Raw genomic sequence first — 20,021 nt, 5'->3', positions numbered from 1 at the left:
GTTACAGTAGTTTACTAATTTGGATGTTATTTGACCACAAAAGATAATTTTATAGGACAGCATATTCAATGTAATTAAGGAACTGGGTTTATATGCATAAAACTTTTTAAATTAAGATCTGTTCCGAACGGACGGTTTTTCCAACATGTCCTACGATAAATTAGTACTGCGATTGTATATCTTAACTAATTTTTTTTTATTAGTTGTTATTGGCTTTGAACCAGCTGTTAGATAACGGCGAGTACTCTCAGATATGTTCCTAGTGTATTTTTGTTGTCGCATTGTACAATGTACAAGTACCCGTCCACGCCCCCTGTATTTTTGTCCATCTGATGCGTTAAGCCTTTTTCAACTGATTTTTACTGTACGTTCTTATGTTGTACTGTTATATCACTGTCCCAGGTTAGGGGGAGGGTTGGAATCCCGCTTACATGATTTATGTATGTGCCTGTCCCAAGTCAGGAGCCTTTAATTCAGTGGTTGTCGTTTGTTTATGTGTTTCATATTTGTTTTTTGGTTTTTTAGTTTTCTCGTTTGAATTGTTTTACATTGTCATATTGGGGCCTTTTATAGCTGACTATGCGGTATGGACTTTGCTCATTGTTGAAGGCCGTACGGTGACCTATAGTTGTTAATGTCTGTGTCATTTTGGTCTCTTGATGACAGTTGTCGCATTGGCATTCATACCACATCTTTTTTATATTAAGTGGTTAAATGCACATCAGCCTTCCTCAGATACGCATACTTGACTAGTTTTTGATTCACTGTGCGGTCCAAAGCAAATGTCTTGTTGATGAGTTGGTTCTTATATGTGTACCTGTATTCAATAGAAGTATTAAAGCAAGTGTAGTTTCAAAAGTTATTTACAGATATATAACAGTATTTTAACCCTTAGCATTTAGTTTAAATGCCTCAGTAAGCGAAAAAATAGGTTAATTATACAATACCTTTAAGCGATTTAGCAATAACTGTTTTAGCTTCTTGGTGCGTATAGTATTGTGCTAAATATATGATTGCAAATCGTCCCCGTGTAAGCTCTGATTCTAAAGAAATATCCTTTCTGGACAAAACCCAAGATTTCTCTCCTTTGGTATCCATACCACCGTAGAAATATATGTCATCGTCTTCTTTTGAAATAAAAGCACGGTTCTATATAATAAAATGATTGATACTTAAAACCCTAAAATGCATTACAAACATGAAATGACATATCAAAAAACATACTTGACAATTTGAAAAAAAGGGCAAAAGATACCAGAGGGATATTCAAACTCATAGATCGAAAATAACCTGACAATGCCAGGCTAAAAATGAAAAAGACAAACAGACAAATAAACAGTACACAAGATATAACATAGAAAACTAATGACTCAGTAACACGAACCTCACCAAAACTGGGGGTGATCTCAGGTATTCCAGAGGAGTAAGCACATGTGGAATCCCTGTATTTCGCTTTGGCTTATTTTGTAGCTGAGTTTAGAACATTGAAATACGATATAAATGAATATCATTAATCTGGTAACTTATTTAAAGGATTTAAAAAATAGTACACAAGACATAACAGAGGAAAATAAAGATACTTTTTCTTTTAATGTGGATACAATTTTCGATGAAATTAAAACTCGTTTTTTACCAAGTCAGGAATATGACAGTTTCGTCCATTCGTTTGATGTTTGAGCTTTTAATTTTGCCATTTGATCAGGAACTTTCCGTTTTGAGTTTTCCTCAGAGTTCAGAATTTTTGTGATTTTACGTTTTGCTTCGTCTACCTTACAAACTCAGTTCAAAGCATTTTCATATTTATCAAATGGAATAATATTAAGTATGTAAAGTCTTCATTTGAAGTTATAAGAATACTCACATTCAACCCACTACTTGTACCACGTACTCTTATGGTATTTCGAATTGTGCGTATACCTGCAGTAACTTGTTGTTTAGCAGGCTGTAGTCTTCCGGTTCTTCCAAGAAAGACTAGCACGGCAATAACAGCAATCAGGATTATGAGAAAGCCTAACAAACAACAATTATGTAATTGAAAATCCAGTATTGCAAAAAAATACAAAAGAAATACTCATATTCTCGAAAAGGAATTACTTTCAAATTCGAAATCGAAAAAACAAAAAACAAAAAACAATAAAGCCGTGAAAAATGATTAATTGTTGAGCTATATGGTAAAAATCACTTAATCAAAATTGCCAGAATCATCTTGAGTCAATTTGGCCCGAGGAAGCATGGATTCGTTTTATAAGACCTATATTTTTGAGAATTTGAACATTTTTAATCGACTTAAAGTTTTGAATTGTCACTTACTATCGTCTTTCTTTCTTTATGTCGTTTTTCGAGAACATGAGAATTTCAAAAATTCAAAATTAAACTGTACAAATTTGTTACCTTCAGAATGCTTTTCTTGAATTTTTTTCAACGATCAGATCCAAAAATATGGAAGTCGGGTGAGCTAAACGCCCAACATTAATCTGAAGAGAATTACTAGGACTTTGTGCTGTCAACTTGTGAGCTTCTTGAAATGGAACCTTAATTCCGTAAAGTCTTTACAGATACCTACGTGTATGCATACATTTTGTGTTAAATCAAAAGAAATTAAAAATCAAATCTATTAACTCGTGTTTGTTTAAGATAAGCTAGAAACATTCGACTTAATTATATAATGTTTCATTACGTTTGTTTGTTCATTTGTTTTGTGATGAGCTTTACTGATTGCAATATATTGTTAAAACTAATCTACGATTACCTGCAACTAGTCCACCAACTCCACCGGCGGATAGTCCAACTTCTAAAAACATAATTAGTCAAAGTACATTAAAGAATTGGATAACAAGATAGTAAGTCCACTATTTAGAGCATCTTGTCGAGTTTTACTTTGAGAACAATGGTTTGCTCGATCGTTTCATCTAATTAACCTATGATTTATTTACTAAACTGAGGTCAACTGGAAAACTTATTGTTACATTAAAGCAAATAAGTTTCCGATTTACTCAATATTGAAAAGTATATTTGAGATAGCGATAGCCTAATAAGGCTTGACCAAACAAAAGGAATCAAAGAAAACGAGATAAAAATAAAAGAAAACCCTAGAAACACATCCCAGAATAACAAAACTCAACAGAAGCAGAATCAAAGCAGTTTTATCGACAAGGCTCTCATATGTTATAGTCAACTTATTTGCTTATTTTTCCACATGATACATGTAACAATCATTGTCTCAGACAGATTTTCAGTGCACATTTTTAACATTATTCAAACAATTTATCAACTTTCAAACAACGACCTCTAATTACAGTTTTTCGTCAATTACTTGCGTTTCGTTATTTTTCTGACTCATTGTAATCTATTTTACCAGTTAAAGGTTAATCATTGAGATTATTTTGTCATCAAGTCTGAATTTCAAATTAGTGGACATAAATAAATCTTTACCAAGATGAACAAAAACAAATAACCTAGGGTTATAATAATGAACCCAAGGTTAAAATTTAACTAAGATATAAACAACCGGGCTCTAGTATCAAAAGATTATGTAAGCAGCGTAAATACAAGTTAACAAAACTTTATTTAGTCGATTTAAAGGAGTAGGTCCAGTAAGACCCCTTTTTGGCCCCAAAATATATCAGTTTTACAAAATTGTTAAAATGTAAACTTTTGGTTATTTATTGGACAGTAGAATGCTTCTGTTACAAAAGTATAGGCTGTTTTTGACAATACGATGCACATATATCGGGTACTAGCAGCATTAAGTCATGCTAAATTACTAAAATCTTCACAATTCTAGCATTTTAGTTAAATTTTATACCGTTTTCGTGTTAAACGGAAGTGGCCGCATTTGTGTTCATCCTTAATATTGAAATGCAAGTTGTATTTTATGATAATACATAACATATATAAAGGTTGAGGATGAACACGGATGCGGCCACTTTTATTTTTGACAAAAACCGTCTGAAACGTGACATTTTTCTGCATATTTGGTAGATTTTTCATATTTAAGCTTGAATCGGATCGTTTTTAATGATTAAATCAGTTAAAATTTTTCACATTAACTAATTGAATAAAATGAAATAGACACTTAAGTGTTTAAAAAGTGGTCAAAATCTTTCGTCAGATGAACCTGAAATTTGAGGCCAAAATTGGTCCTTACCGGACCTACTCCTTTATTGGCAGTAACTGAATTGTGTTTTTACTTTTAAAATAAAAATTGTTTTGACATACTGTTATTTATTGTCAAATTATTTTTGCCTACATTGCAGATTAATTAACTGTGAAGCATTTCACTTTTTCCACTTAAAATATAAATTGTGCATGAAGGCGTAGCTTTCTCCATTCAGTAATAAGACTTGATTTTTTTAAGAAGAAATCTTGATAATTTAGATACAATTTTGTTAATTCTAAATCAGCATATATCGAGCATGTTATCCCTTTTTAATGATTTAAGGCTTGGTTAGGATTGATGTGGATTCTCTTTTTATTATCTTCTTTTCTCAATTTAATGTCAAACGCAAAATTATATAAGATTTTAAAAAAAAATGCAAAATACCTTCTTCAGTAGTAACAAATGAAAATTTTGTCGGAACTGAACTGCTGACATAGTGAGTATCATTTCCATAATTGGTTGTCATGTTAAACCAGTATGATGTTGTTGCTGATAATCCTGTAAGGTCAAAGGTTGTTGCCTCTTTGTGAACTTTGAAAACCTTAGTTGAATTATCTGGTCTAACAAGAATAATCGATATTCCTGCCCTTTCATAGCATGTTGGGGCTTGAATCCATTGAATGCTGACACTGGTGCCTGTTGCTTTCAAAACTGTTATATTCGAAGGACTGAAATCTAAATAGAATGGTTAAATTGAAGCTTTTCGAATAAGAACATGTTATCTTAATTGTGTACTTTATAATATTTTGACCCATAAAAAAATTAATCGCACATGTGTTTACAGAATCTACCAGTCCATTAAAAAATAAAACAAACCAATAAAACCATTACAGGTAATATTTTCTGCTGGTTGTTGTACTCCTATTATGTCTGTTTTGTTAACGCACCATTGTCAATATGATGGAATTTGATGCGACTGTCGTACAAATGAGAGGTTGAGCGCTATAAAATCAGGTTCAATCCACCATTTTTCTACATTTGAAATGTCTGTACCAAGTCAGGAATATGGCAATTGTTGTCCATTCGTTGATGTGTTTTATCATTTGATTTTGCCATTTGATTAGGGACTTTCTGTTTTGAATTTTCATCGGAGTTCAATATTATTGTGATTTTACTTTTTAATAATTGTGATCAATTAAAATAAAAAATGTTAGAGTAAATAATTGATTCTGTTTTTAGTTAGGACAGTTTCAGTATGTTACATTTGAATGCAAATGCAATATGTAAGACAATATTACATTATTCACACATGAAATTGCAAATCGTGAAGTTTATTGTGATTAGAAATATACAAAAAGACATGGCATGATTGTAAATGAGACAAATCTTTGTATGAAATCAAATGACCCAAAAATTAACAACAAAACACAAAATTTGACATTTACCGTTTTGATTCTGTTATTGATTCGTTTTTACACAAACATGACAAATTGATCCCCTTTGTCATTGACTCGTTTGGGGAAGGTTCTAACGGTCAATATGGCTATTTATTTTATGATGTTTGCGAATCAGCCCAATACGAATAAATCAGCATGTGCAATACTGATGACGTCAATATAAATCAAGACTAATTATTGCTTTTCGGATTGGACCAATACGGATAAAGCCACTTTCAATTTGTTTACGCCTAAGCTTAATTAACTTTGGACGAACGTTATGTATACAATACATTTGTGTCATATTTCTTTTTAACTCAATATTATAAAAATGTGGCTACGTGTTTTGTAAAGTCTTGATACCAAAATATCACAGCCTTTTCAAGTACGACTTTTGATTATTGTCATTTTTATATTTCCGTTAATCAATCATCAGAACGCAGATGATTTAAGATTAAGAATAGTTCAACTGTCTGGTTTGTTCTTCTCAACTACTTACTACATGTATATGCTAAATAAAATGATTTGTAATAACATAAGATTGAGTCCTTGGACGAGAAATTAGAAATTTAATCTGGCAATGGTGACAAAAGTCCAACGTGAATACGAAAAGATTTGAATTTAAGATTTTAAGTTTCTTTCGTTTATCGGTGAAAAAAACTTATTTAACAATAGCGTTAAGAACTGGCGGTTTCTGTGTTTGCCCTGCTATAGATTATCGATCAGCTGTATCTGAACTCAACTCGTTGAGTCTCGGTACCAGTACTGATAACCTCGAATCTATAACAAGGCCAATACAGTAACATTCATTCAATAACAGTATAAACTTATAAAACAATATTCGAATAGCATTGTCAGTATTACATAGGAATTGAGGAAACAGAGTCATTGCATAAAAAGCTGAAGTAGTATCGATGGTATTTAAATATTGAAAAATTTTTTTTATAAAGTGAAAACTTGTTTTCAAATAAATGGTGTCGCACATTTCCCTATTCCTTAAAAACCAAAACATAAATGAACCTATACCAATATCTCGTTAAATTTAACAGGTGGTTTCAGTTTATGTTCAACATGCTAAAAATGAATTCAAGTTGTTAAAAGTAGACAAATAAAGGCAACAGTAGTATACCGCTGTTCAAATTCATTGCTTGTTTTCATATCCTTCAAATATACAGATCAGATGTCATAGACATGCGTGAATGTTATCATTTCATGAATATTATATATTACTAGAAAAGTTGGATGGCAGAATAATAAAAAACAAACTTACAGTCTTGAACACCATTAATGTTTTTAACCATTCCAATCTATTGAAAATAAATAAATGTTGGGTTATCTTTGATCTCTATGCAATAGGCAGAACATACTTTCGACTTTTTTCATGAATGTTTTATGGGATAAAATGTCAAAAATTCTTTCTAAGCTTGAACGGAATTAACTAATTTGAAGATTAAGAAATAAAATGAAGATGATCAATCTCAACCAAACAGTTTTTTTTTTGCATTAAACAATCTATATACAAGATTGAAAAAAATCTTATTATCATCAGCTTTATTTGATTGTCCTCCTGTATCGTGTAAAAAGATTAATTATACGTACTGTTTTTGTAATGCTTGATTGAAGCATTGCAGAGTTAAACACCGTAACCTCAAGTACATAAACATCATTTTCAATGTCACCGATTGGAACCTTCATCCAACAATTATTTATTTCAAGTTTTGTGTCTATCATGAAACAATCATTCATCCGAACACAGTAACAATCTTTTGGTAGTTTGTTGCAGTATTCTCGTGTCTAAAGAAGAAGAAAAGAAACAAGTGATTATCAAACAATCATGATTAACTTTTTATTCAAAAGATGGCGCATGATAAGTGCAGTATTTGCCCCCTTTACTTTTCTTTAGACTTAGTCACATGTAAAGCTTATGAAAATCAAAGAAATGATTGTGTATAGTATTGCGCGGAATCAGGGATTACTATTCTTTTTCATTTAATGTATGCATATGTTAAATCATTTGAAAAAAAACAGTTTGTCAATGGAGAACCCAATTAATAAGCTATATACTAAATTATTATTCAGCAGAAGCTATATTGATTTTAGCATGAGCTTGATTAAGTTAAGCATTATCTCAATTCATTTAAGCTTATGATAAAATGAACTTGGTATATATGATAATAAATTCGAAGCTTAATATTGATGACCTCGATTCCGCGCCAACATTTATGTAAAATCTTACAAATTCACCATATGCTCAATTTATTCAAACATATGCTAAATTGATTCAAGCATATGCTAAATTGATTGAAGCACATGCTAAAGGGTAGGCTTAAATGAATTAGAATATGCGTAAATGATTTTAGCATTTAAATATTTGATTTTATCTTAGCATTCACTTAATTTTTTTTCGCATATGTTAAAATTAATTTAGCCTATGCTGAATTGTTATGCTTTAACATAAATGTAGGCGCGTTATCAATGTCAACAATGATAAATTTAGCATATATGATCATAAATACCAAGATCATTTTAGCATATGCTAATACTATATTAGCATATCGTGACTTATATATCCCCTCTACAAATCAAATGGTTGCTACCGTATGATGCGGTTGCATTGATTTTATGATATTTTTCCTAAATTCAACAATTCAGTATATACTTTTTTAAACTAAGGATATGCTGAAATGAGGTAAGCAAGTTCTGAAATCAATTAAGCATATGCTGAAATAAATATATAAAAAATTATGACCTGGATTCCGCATCAACATTTATTTATGACGAAAATAAGCTTAATTGATTTTAGAATATGATAAATTGAATTTATCATACCCTTAAATCTTAGAATCAATTTAGCATATGCTATGATAATTTAAGCATATTTTGAAATCAATAATCATGACTCTAATTCTGCATCATAGTAAAAGGAACACTATTGTTGAATATGATATTCTGAGCTTGACATGTTTTATGATTTGGTCTAGATGTCTTATTGACGAATATCACACATATCAATAGATTGAATGAAACAGATTAACACATCACTTCAAATTGGTTACCAATCACGGGTTTGTAATAACATGATCCCCACGGCAGTGTTCCATATAGAGCTGGATCTGTCTACCTTCCCGGATCATCTGCAATCAGCCCCGTTTGTTTTATATTCGTACAGGTCAGCCTTACGTTTTGTGCTGTTTGTCGTTTGTGGTTATTTTTTAATTTTGTTTTTGGTCTGGCATTGTCAGTTTGTATTCCAGTTTGACTTTCCCTTTGGGGTTATACGCTATTTTTATATAACATAATTAAACATCAACGAAAATATAAGTCACTCTTGCCTTTTTACTTTCACCAGAAGCATGTTTATTACCTGTGTTTGTATATCAAATGTATGCTCGCTTCTAACCTCCTCTGTTTTGTTTATTTTGAATTTAAATGACACTTTCTTAATACCACTGTGTTGATCCTTCGCATACACAACAACGCTGAAAGAAATGTTACTTTTAATGAATACTTCAAACACCAATTAATAAATGTAGTTATTATAAAACTAACTTGTTTATCATATCAATGAAAAAATTTAAAGATGATAGTTGAAAAAAAGAATTATAATTTTTCATAACAAGTTGAGCGATTAAGGATATCGTGTGTTAATTGAACAGCAACTTGATGGTCTCCAATCGGTATGAGACAGCTATAGACAGTTAAGGGTATTAAGAAAATTAAATTCGAAAATTTGACTAATAAATTTTACATATTCTACTTTGTTTTCGGTACAAAACTGGTGTCTCACCTTTCCGGAGCACCTGAGATCACTCCTAGCTTTTTGGTGGGGTTCGTGTTGTTTATTCTTTAGTTTTCTATGTTGTGTCATGTGTGCTGTTGTTTGTTTGTCCTTTTCATGTTTAGCCATGGCGTTGTCAGTTTGTTTTAGATTTATGAGTTTGACTGTCCCTTTGGTATCTTTCGTCCCTCTTGTCTTATAGATTTCGCCTTTCGCGTCAATTCGGTGGTCACAGCTATTAAATACAGAAAGCAGTCGAATAAAAATTAAGTTACCTGCTAGAGAAAGGATAGTTTCCATCTTTTATGTTAAGATCTATCATTGGTTCGTATACAAACGGTTCACTGCTATCAAAATGAACAACGGTAGAGTCCACTTTTGTATTACCCATGATATCAAATGCTCGAACCCAAAATTGGTGGGAATCTCCATCTTCTATATCAATTCCTTCCAACCTAAAAGTAAAGTTTTCCCGAAGAGGAATAACGGGAACCCATCCGATCTGTGGTATTTCTGTGCTCACTTTTCCATGCCTGGTTTCAAATCGCACAATGGAGTTTATATTTTTAATAGCCGTTTTGTTTCTGACGCCCTCATTGTCGTCAAATATTTGTGGGATTTTCTTGTAATCAACTCTATTTAAACCATCACTTAGTCTTGGCGTATAGTCTAAAATCTTGGCCAGAAAATGACCCTTTTCGTGTACATCGTTTACAAAATGGTTAGTCCATGACACATTCATGTGTGAACTAAACTTCGTCATCCAAGAGAAATGAGTTTCATTGGATGCAGAAGTTGCATACAAACGATGAATTTTACTAGTAACTATTTCTGACGTGTTGTCATAAATGACAAATCTTCTGGCATATCTAGAATTATTCGCCCTATCATTAACTTCTATAATCACAGAATAAACCCCTGGATCTGTTGGTTGGTAAGTAGGAAACTTTATGGGATTCTCTGGAAGTACTTCCTTTATATAATCCGGAACTGGATTGAACTTTGTTGTTATATCTGGTTCTCTTAAACCTGTATAATCGACGCTATACTCCATTTTCCAAACTTCTATGACATATTTCTCTATTCCCGCTAGCTTGTCAACCCATCCAGACCATTTTGGTGAGATTGGTAACTTTTCAAATTATACGAAATACAATCATTTAAATATACTGAATTGATTCATTCAAATGTATCATTAGATTTACTTGAGGTAGGTATTATATGACCTCCTTAAAGATTACAGTAAGTTTCTATGAAATATATCGTTCAAAATGAATAAAAATAGTGTATGAACTGTTTATTATTTTATCAAAGTGATCATCACACCTAGCGCCACATTAAACAAATAAACAACAGCTTTTTTTCAAAATAGAACATTTTGTTTTGTATTTGTCTAAACATTCTGACTTTTTCAAAATTATCTCTACCAAATTTAAGTAAAACTTCCAAACACAAATGACCCAATTAGAATAAACGACAGTGGGGCTGGTTATAAACTTTGAATGTTGATTAAAAATATAGAGTTATAGAACCAAACTTTTAACATGCGCTACACTGGTACGAACTAAATTATATTGCTCAATTTACATTTGAATTTCTTGAAATCGACAATGAGATTAACGGTGACCATCAACATTGGTTAACCGATAATATATGTTAACGTTAAAACTCACTTGCGTCAATTTCTGTCTTAGATCTTTAGATTTTATAGTACTGAGTCCTCTCATCTAATAGTTTACTGATTGTAACTAATTCCCGCATAATTAAAATAAGAACGAAAACGGGGAATGTATCAAAGAGACGACACCACGACCAAAAGAGCAAAAAAAGCCCAAAGCCATCAATGGATCATCAAGGCTGCGAGAAAAATTTGCACATCGAGGCGGATATCAGCTATTCTTTAAACTAAAATGTGTACTAGTTCAGAGAAAAAGAACGCCACACTAAACTCCGAAACATATAAATGAACCAAATTTTAAACAAAAAAACAGAGGCATAACAGTAGCACCATGTATCAACCATTATGAAGTTCATATTCTTAGTTTTTGTTTTTACCTTAACTTGTTTCCTTAATCAATTTATGACATTTATTGTGTCTGTTTGTTTTGTTCACGCATCGTTATCAATATTATAGATTTTGGTGCGACATTCGTACAAGTAATAGGTTTAGTGCTATATAACTAGGTTTAATCCACCATTATCTACATTTGAAAATTTCTGTATCAAGTCAGGAATATGACCGTTGTTGTCCATTCGTTTGATGGTTTTTTTTATCATTTTGATTAGGGACTTTCGGCTTTGAATTTTCCTCGGAGTTCAGTATTTTTGTGAATTTCATTTTAACAAATCGATAAACTACTGATATCCTAATTTACCTTAGTTATATCTTCCTGTAACTGCAGTGGAATTTCATTTAAAGTACATTTGTTGTTTTCTATGCAATGGTTTGGTTCGTCGTAGTCAAACCAGAACTCCATGGAGTTTTCTTCGCTGATACCGGAGTACGTTTGCGTTCCCGAATGTCTCCCATTATTGGTGTTTCTAAGCTTCCGATATCCGCCAGTTGTTATGGTATATTTAAGCTTATACCTGCAAAAATACGACAAACAACGATGGATCCTATAGCGTATTCAAAGCCCGAACATCATCTTTTGTAATAGATTTTTAGCAAAAACATAATTTCAATTGAAGATATCAGTATAATTATTACAGATTCATTAGAATAATTAGATATAGTAAAAGAAGATAATTTGCAAATGTGTGTGACTTTTCAAAAATCAATTCACAAATCACCAGCGTTATTTATATTTTTTCGGATATTTTTCTAATCCAAATAATTATTTTTTACACTATATTAGTTGACAGTTTTCCCATTAATTTCACGTTTTTTAAGTGCTAGTAAACTCGTAGACGCCCACAATGCATTGTAGTTCATTTAGTAGATTGGTCAGTTTTTTTCAAGGCCATGTTTGACTTTTATATTGGAAAATTATAATGCAAATATAATATGACGTCAGGAAATCTAGAGTGCCGGACCTGTTACCTAAGAAGAACTTTGTTAGAATTCCCTCTTTTCTCTTCTCCTTATTCACACAGTGGTACATTTTGAAAACTATAGGGATACAAATAATTACTTAAACCATTGTAGTATCCCCGGACCAACACCATTTTAATAATTTCAAAAAACATCAATCATTATGATAACATGTCAACTCTTTATATATAAAGTCTTATGACCAAACTATAAGCAAGAGTTGGATTCTCTCTGTGATATGTATGCAGACTTATTACTGTAAGACTATTGTTTCTGGTTAGTTCAAATGATGCAATATAAATAATATTACAGTACAATGACTTTATTATGTAGTTAATATTATTTCTTTTGTTATATTGCTTGCTAGCTGAACCATGAAATTCTTATTATACATACCTTAATTTGGGTGGAGTCAATTATTAGGTGTAGAGAACTAATCAAAATTAAGGACAGTGCAAATATTTGACCCGACTTAGTTATTTTTTTGCACCTTCTGTAGTACTTCCTTCAAAAATACACATCAAAATCAAAGATAATGATAATGATACGCTTATAACAAATATAAACATATATAATACAGATATAAGAATTGGTGTTTTTATATCGATTACATCATAATGTTATATATATTTACACATGTAAACAATCTTGTTAAAAATATTAACAGAGGTAATTGATTGAAATGAAATTGAAATTTTAAACACACCTTCAACCTAACAATATATTATTTAACTAATTTGTAAAACTGCTTTCACATTATTTATATACTGTTCCTACTTAAGACTGGTTCCTTCCTTGATTATTGAATCCATACAAAAAGAAGTTACTAGCTTATTTATTAATGATTTGAAGGTTCAGCTATCAAGTAAGCTAACAAAGACACTACATTAACTTACACCCTTATGTAAATGTGCTGTAAATTTTAACTACATCCCGACTGGATTCTTTATTTCATAACAGCTAAACATCTTGGTAATAGCAGTTTCAAAGCAAAGACTTATTGGAAGAATAGTTCTTTGGGGGATACTGATAGTCCTCGAGTAAAGATGTCGCCTTATTGATTATCAAAGACGTATGATATAATTTCCGTCTGCGAGGCAGATATTTCAAATTGTATATAAATGTAACATAGAATAACACAGAGTAACACGATATAGGTGTGTTATCATATTAAAGTGACCAACCTGTCCCCAGAGTCAAACTGAATTATGTATTTATCTTTTTTGTAGCACTTGAAACGTTGGTCACTGATTGGTTGATTAGTTGACACGCCTGGACACGAAAGAGTCTTTTCTTTTGCTGTATATATACCATCTACAAAATAACCGACAATCAGAACTTTTGCTTTATACATACAAAGAGCCTCAACATACTCACAAATCTGTATAAGGCTACATAGAAATTTTCAAATTCACCAACCCTATGTCGAATATCTAATTAGGACAAATATTTATAAAACTGTATAGAGACTATATTTCTTAATGCAAAGGTGATGCAAATTCAAGATGAAATTTACCCCAATTATGCCTGAGAAGATAATCATGTCATTATTTTAGTCATTTAACGCTTCTTAAACCATACCTTACTAGGGAATTGAAAGAAACATAGAAACGCCTAAAATTTTCTTACGTTTAACTCTGTTTTCGTATAAGGCTTATCTTATCTCTTGTGTTTTCATGTTGATTTCATTTTGAGTCCTCAAAACAACGATACCCGGAACTTAGGTTGGCAGGAGACTCATGCTGTAATATTGTGAATGAGAATGGGGAAAGTGTCGAATAGACAACAACCCGAATAATGAATAGGTACAGCCCGAGGCCAATAATGGGTCTTCAACACAGGGAGAAAATCTTGCTCCTGAAGTCGTGCTGCATCAGGCCCATCAACAAAATGTGTTCTAGCTAGGGAAAATGAACTTCACACTGTGCAAGCATCACCCTACAAACGTATCCAGACTCATATATAATTATCATATCGTTTAAATATGTTAATGAGTAAGGCGTGGTGTATATGTTTTGTAACATCATTTAATAGTGGCCTGGTGATTTTCTATCCAATAAAAAACCAGTAGGAGTGTCAGTTGTTCTAGCCCGCTGCTTAGCGCGCGCACGAGAAAACCGATCTAGTTGGGAAGACGGCACATCAGATATGACAAAAAGTTATTTTTCTGAAATGAGCGACTCATGTTCCTCTAAGGCATATACCATTTGTTTTTTTTGGGCCTGTGAATTCTTAGAACAAAATATTCCGACTCTGATTTGTCATAAAAAAATCTTTAAAAAAAGATCTCCCCAACAAAATTGTATTGCATTTATTAAACAAAATATTCCGGTTTAGGTATAATCAAAGAAAAATGTCATATTATGTTACAAGTGATGAAACACGGCAAAAATCTGAGTTTTCTTCATTTATAAGTAAAAAACATGAAAGTAGCAAAGGAATCCTGTTTACATAAAATACGAAACTGGAGAATATTAAAGGGTCTTATGGCTTACAGTAACGATTTCTTTAAACATTTCAAATCCTAAAAATAAAAACGATATCCAGTTATTTGTGTTAAAAGTAGTTTTTAAATTGATATGTTATTCTGAATATTCTTGTTGATAAGACTAAATAAATCGAATGGCATTCTTGACCAAATTTTTTTTTATATCAGACGAAAAATGCATAGCTTTTCTTTTTATTGAATATTTGTTTGGTTAAGAGTAATTATGTTATTCAGTTTGTTTATAATAAAAATTTCTCAAAATCCATCAAAATTGAAATGCGGAATCCACTTCAGTAATTGAAATTGAAACTACAAATGGAGTTATTTCCCCCATTTCTTTAAATCAAGAAGTTTCAAGTAAAACAGAAAGCTATAAATTATATTTTTAGCTAGAATAAGGTCACAAATGACCTGGTGTGAAATAATGCATGGAGGAAAGTATCGTCACTCTTTTGAATAACTATGAAATGTATATTGATATATACTGCTTATTGTATTTTATTGTAAATGCGAGACAAACTCTCTTAAAGAGCTATTGTATTTGTCTTGATGATCATTTTGATTAGTTATTATCTTGCATACAGACATAAAAAAAATTGGATAGTTTAATTTAAAAAAAGAAACATTGATTTTATCAAAAAATGATTTTTATCAAAAAAATGATTTTTATTGAAAAATGATTTTACTTGTTCCAAGTTTTTCGTGTATTATCTTAACACTTGCAGCTACAATACCCAGTTTACTTTCCATTATATATGAAGGTTCGGGTGGATTGTCAGGAAATACAGTTTTAGTATCTACGACGGCTTCAAGGTCAAATTCTAATTGGTTGAATTTATTTTGATTCGTCCACACAACATCACCATCAGTTCTGTTTGTCGCATCGGCCATGTAATTGTATGCATCTTTGTTTTTAGTAAAACTGTGGTAAGTGAAAGTTGAATTAATCCTCTCAATTAGTGGTTTAAACTTTTGACTCTTTACTGGAAAGAAAACAAAGCATATGTTTTTAAAGCAATTTTTTCTTGTTATCATTCAAGGTTCAAGACAATTTATAAGAGGTGTTGTTATTTACCGAATAATAAAATGTGGAGTACTGTAGTGTGAATTTCCTTTTTTCATTTCAAAAGTAAAGTTTATATATTACCTACATTTTATCAAACTAATAAAGAGTCTTAAAACCCATTTTGTGTAAAAAAAAAAATACATGTCAACGTCTGATATAGTTGCTTGGTCTTATAATTTTGTATTTTTGTATTTTGAAACTTGAAGCTTTCTTAAAACAAGTGACAAATTTGGTTGTTAATAGTTCCATTACACCTTTAAAAATATCTGATTTCATAAATGACTGTGACAATCTTTGTGTTGCGTGTTTCAACCGTAGTGTTTTATGAAGTGTTTTCATTTTTTCCATATAAAAAAGAAGTAATGGTATGCTTGCCGGTAATTATAAGACAACTAGACAAAAGAGACTACATTAACAACTTATGGTCATCGTACGGCTTCAACAATGAGCTAAGCGTATACCACATTATCAGCTATAAAATTCCATGCATTGAATACGATATTTCTACCACTTTTGGTATAAATAAACTAATCATAGATACTGGAATTAATAAACAGAGATAGTTGGTATATGTCATCTTGATAACAGAAACAAATATACAAAAAACATATAAATTCATATATTCTATATAATTTATATATATATATAGCTATGTCAAATTAACTTACGTTCTAAACAACTTGCGCCACTGAATCCATTAGTGCAACTACACCCACTACCACCATAACACCTTCCTGGATAACAAGGTTTTGTGTGAGAGCAATCAGCTACTGTAACGATAAGTATCTATATTAGAATGTAATGTTTCGCATATGGTATTAATCCATACTAATATTATACAGGGCTACATTTAAAAATATGTATATAAGTGTCAGATGTTTTCAGTTTTCGTGCCGAACTGATGAAAGAAAATACCTTTTCACGCCCGTAAACATGTTTAAATAAACTCATCATAGATACCAGGAATAAATTTTGTATATACGCCAGACGCGCGTTTTGTCTACAAAAGACTCATCAGTGACGCTCGAATCCAAAAAAATAAAAATGGCCAAATAAAGTACGAAGTTGAAGAGCATTAAGGACCAAAATTCCTAAAAGTTTTGCCAAATACAGCTAAGATAATCTATGCCTCAGGTAGAAAAGCCTTAGTTTTTCAAAAATTCTAAATTTTGTAAATAGTTAATTTATAAATATAACCATATCAATGATAATTCATGTCAGCACAAAAAGTGCTGACTACTAGGCTGGGGATACCCTCAGGGAAATAAATCTCCACCAGCAGTTGCATCGACCCAGTGGTTGTAAATAAACGTATCATAGATACCAGGACTTAATTTTGTATATACGCAAAAGACTCATCAGTGACGCTCGAATCCAAAAAAATAGAAACTAACTCATTTACTATATATCTGTCAAGGTCACGAGCATGTACTTAAGTGGATGTAGTTTGTTTAGACTACGTTATCCATTTTAATCGTTCATTACTTTGGGGCTTTGATGGAACCGGTATACACAAAAAAAGTCGTAAATATGTATTAGTAATGCAATTCTGTCAAATCAAACCTTCTTGTATGGCAAGTGTATTTGCAACTTATGTAGAAAAGTCTAGTGACATTTACTTTATATAATATGCAATCACAAACACAGCTAACAGTGCATATAATGAAGACATGTCAGTATCTGCTAGTAATTCTTTATTAATCTATATATCATTGTAATAATGCTTCGTTTCTTTTGTTACCTATTCTGATATCGGACTCAGACTTCTATTAAACTGAATTTTACTGTGCGAATGGCTGTGTGTTTCTTTATTCTGTATTGGCTAGATGTATAGGGGGAGGGTTGAGATCTCACAAAACATATTTAACCCCGGCGTATGTTTGCATCTTTCCCAAGTTAGGAGACTCTGGCCTTTTTAATTTTGCATACATATATTTTTTTAGATCAGTTACATGTTTTGAAGTTTAGTGTGCCGTATTTAATTTTCCACTGAACTGTACCAAAATAGTAGCCTTCCCCTGATGTTGTCTCTTTGTCATATTTCCAGTTCCTTTCTCAATTTTATACTGTATATCTTCCAGAAACTAAATATGAATGACCGTTGAAGTATTTGTGAGAATTTCAAATTAGATCTTGTAGTCTGTGCATACATTATAAACTAGTGACCACTATCAGATAAAACATAACTTATATCAACACCCTATTCTAACTGAAGGAAAGTTATTTTGATACAAAACGTCTGCCACAAAAATCAACATTGTTACAGTACTGTAAAAACCAGTACTGTTAAAGTACTGACAAATCAGAACTGATTTTACCAAAAGCAGAACATTACAATTTTATAATTTAGCCATTCCTTACTGAATTACAAGCGAGTAGAACTGTTCCATAAACGTGTGATGCCAGTCTTGGTAATGTATAAACCGTTCACGGACAGCTAACAGAAAATATAGAGTATATAGATTGGATGCAAAAATAACCTGTTTAACTATCATTGCCTGATCAAGTAAACCAAAGTATTACTTACAGCCTGAACAAATATCTCCTGTATAACCACCAGGACAAGAACATTTGAACGGACTGGTGCATCTACCGCCGTTCTGACAAGAAGGGCTACAAATAGCTGAAACATAGAGAAATGTAAACAATTGACAAAGATTTCACACTTAAAAAATATTATTATTTCCGACCTTTCTCAAGTATATCTTTAAAAAAATCTAACGGACATAACACATGTGATAAAATTCCAGAGTAAGCGGGAAAGACTTTGACATTTAATCTTTTTGACAGACATACCTTACTTTTTTGTTTGGAAATACAAAACCCAGCGAGTTTTTAAAAAAAAACATTTAAAATATCGTCACTACATAAGTATGCTACAATTCAAAATAGATTTTTATAAAATGTTATACAATTCATACATCAGACAGAAACTTTTTTAACAACATTAAAGGAGTAAGTTCGGTAAGTAAACATGATAGAAAGATGTGGTATGAGTGCCAATGCGACAACTCTCCATCCAAATAACAATTGATAAAAGTAAACCGTTATAGGTCAAGGTACGGCCTTCAACACCGAACAGTAAGCTATAAAGGGCCCCGAAAATTAGTAATGTAAAACCATTCAAACGGGAAAACCAACGGCCCATATTTGGCCCCCATTATAAAGTTCAATGTTACAAGATAGAAAATGTTTTAAGGTGACTTAAAGACATGTGAGAAACTTAAATAGAACTATTCGTGTAAAAGTTGTATTCCAAAGCGTTGATTTTTACATCCCAAAGAGGTCAAGATTTATATAGAGCTTTATCGAACCTACTCCTTTGAACAGTTTATTTTTTTCTATTATCTTGAAAGACTGTTTTTAGAAATATAAATAATTCAGCAAGCAATGATTACATGAGTGAATGTTTGAAAGAGTTGAAGTAAACGATTCCATAACTTACGTGTGTTACAATTATATCCCCTATATCCAGGACAGCAATAACTTTCATATGTATAGTAAACTCTCCAAACAGTTCTATACCTACAACACCTTAAATGAAAATATAATTACATAGTAAAAATATCTATTTACTATTTCTTGTTTTGTTTTGTTTGTTATAACATTTTAGAAAGGAAGCGAGGTGGAATGCTCTTTTGGTTTGTTTTTTTCCAACTTAATGTTAGCTTTGACACATACTTATTTTTTGTTTAGTTCAAAATTTGAGACACACTGTTAGTTTTGTGGCGTTGATGCGTTCTAGTGACAGACACACAACTTGTCATTCTAATAAGCTGTTTTTGTGTACTGTCCTTAATTAATTTTAGTTATTCGTTGTTATTCATGTCGAAATGTCTGTTTGTGTATTTCTCTGTATTTGGTGGTCTTACATTATTGTACTGTATTCCCGTCATGTAGTGTTGTTATATTAACGTTATATGCATCATTACTATAATGCGCGGAGGTTTGAATTGCCGAAAAACCAGATTCAACCCACCATTTTTTCTTAAAATGTCCGGTACCAAGTCAGGAATATGGCAGTTGTTAACTTATAGTATGTTTCTCTGTATTTTTCATTATCGGTATTTTTTTGCACTTGTTCTGTTGTTTCGTTGTTTTCCTCTTATAATTGATGCTT

The 20,021-nt window shown here is 31.6% G+C and overlaps 1 protein-coding gene across 2 annotated transcripts in view; it reads right to left on the bottom strand.

Annotated features, from left to right (window-relative positions):
• LOC139512561 (uncharacterized) overlaps positions 1-20,021 on the bottom strand; it is a 110,450-nt gene that overhangs the window by 81,075 nt on the left and 9,354 nt on the right. The window contains exons 3-16 of one of the 2 annotated variants that reach the window (XM_071300276.1): positions 19,347-19,435; positions 18,429-18,524; positions 16,570-16,671; positions 15,522-15,818; positions 13,532-13,661; positions 11,689-11,902; positions 9,589-10,445; positions 8,900-9,014; positions 7,135-7,329; positions 6,806-6,842; positions 4,544-4,834; positions 2,750-2,791; positions 1,862-2,010; positions 948-1,149 (exon numbers count right to left, since the gene is read on the bottom strand). The exons of the other annotated variant lie outside the window; for it this stretch is intronic. Of the exons in view, the coding sequence (XP_071156377.1) occupies positions 948-1,149; positions 1,862-2,010; positions 2,750-2,791; positions 4,544-4,834; positions 6,806-6,842; positions 7,135-7,329; positions 8,900-9,014; positions 9,589-10,445; positions 11,689-11,902; positions 13,532-13,661; positions 15,522-15,818; positions 16,570-16,671; positions 18,429-18,524; positions 19,347-19,435 (2,816 nt within the window). The remainder of the gene's footprint in view (positions 1-947; positions 1,150-1,861; positions 2,011-2,749; positions 2,792-4,543; positions 4,835-6,805; positions 6,843-7,134; positions 7,330-8,899; positions 9,015-9,588; positions 10,446-11,688; positions 11,903-13,531; positions 13,662-15,521; positions 15,819-16,569; positions 16,672-18,428; positions 18,525-19,346; positions 19,436-20,021) is intronic. 2 annotated transcript variants of the gene reach the window in all.

This window comes from Mytilus edulis, chromosome 2, assembly GCF_963676685.1.
Source record: "Mytilus edulis chromosome 2, xbMytEdul2.2, whole genome shotgun sequence".
NCBI classification, from domain to species: domain Eukaryota; kingdom Metazoa; phylum Mollusca; class Bivalvia; order Mytilida; family Mytilidae; genus Mytilus; species Mytilus edulis.
The sequence above is the reverse complement of the archived record's forward strand: the minus strand, read 5'-3'. Positions and strand labels throughout refer to the sequence as shown.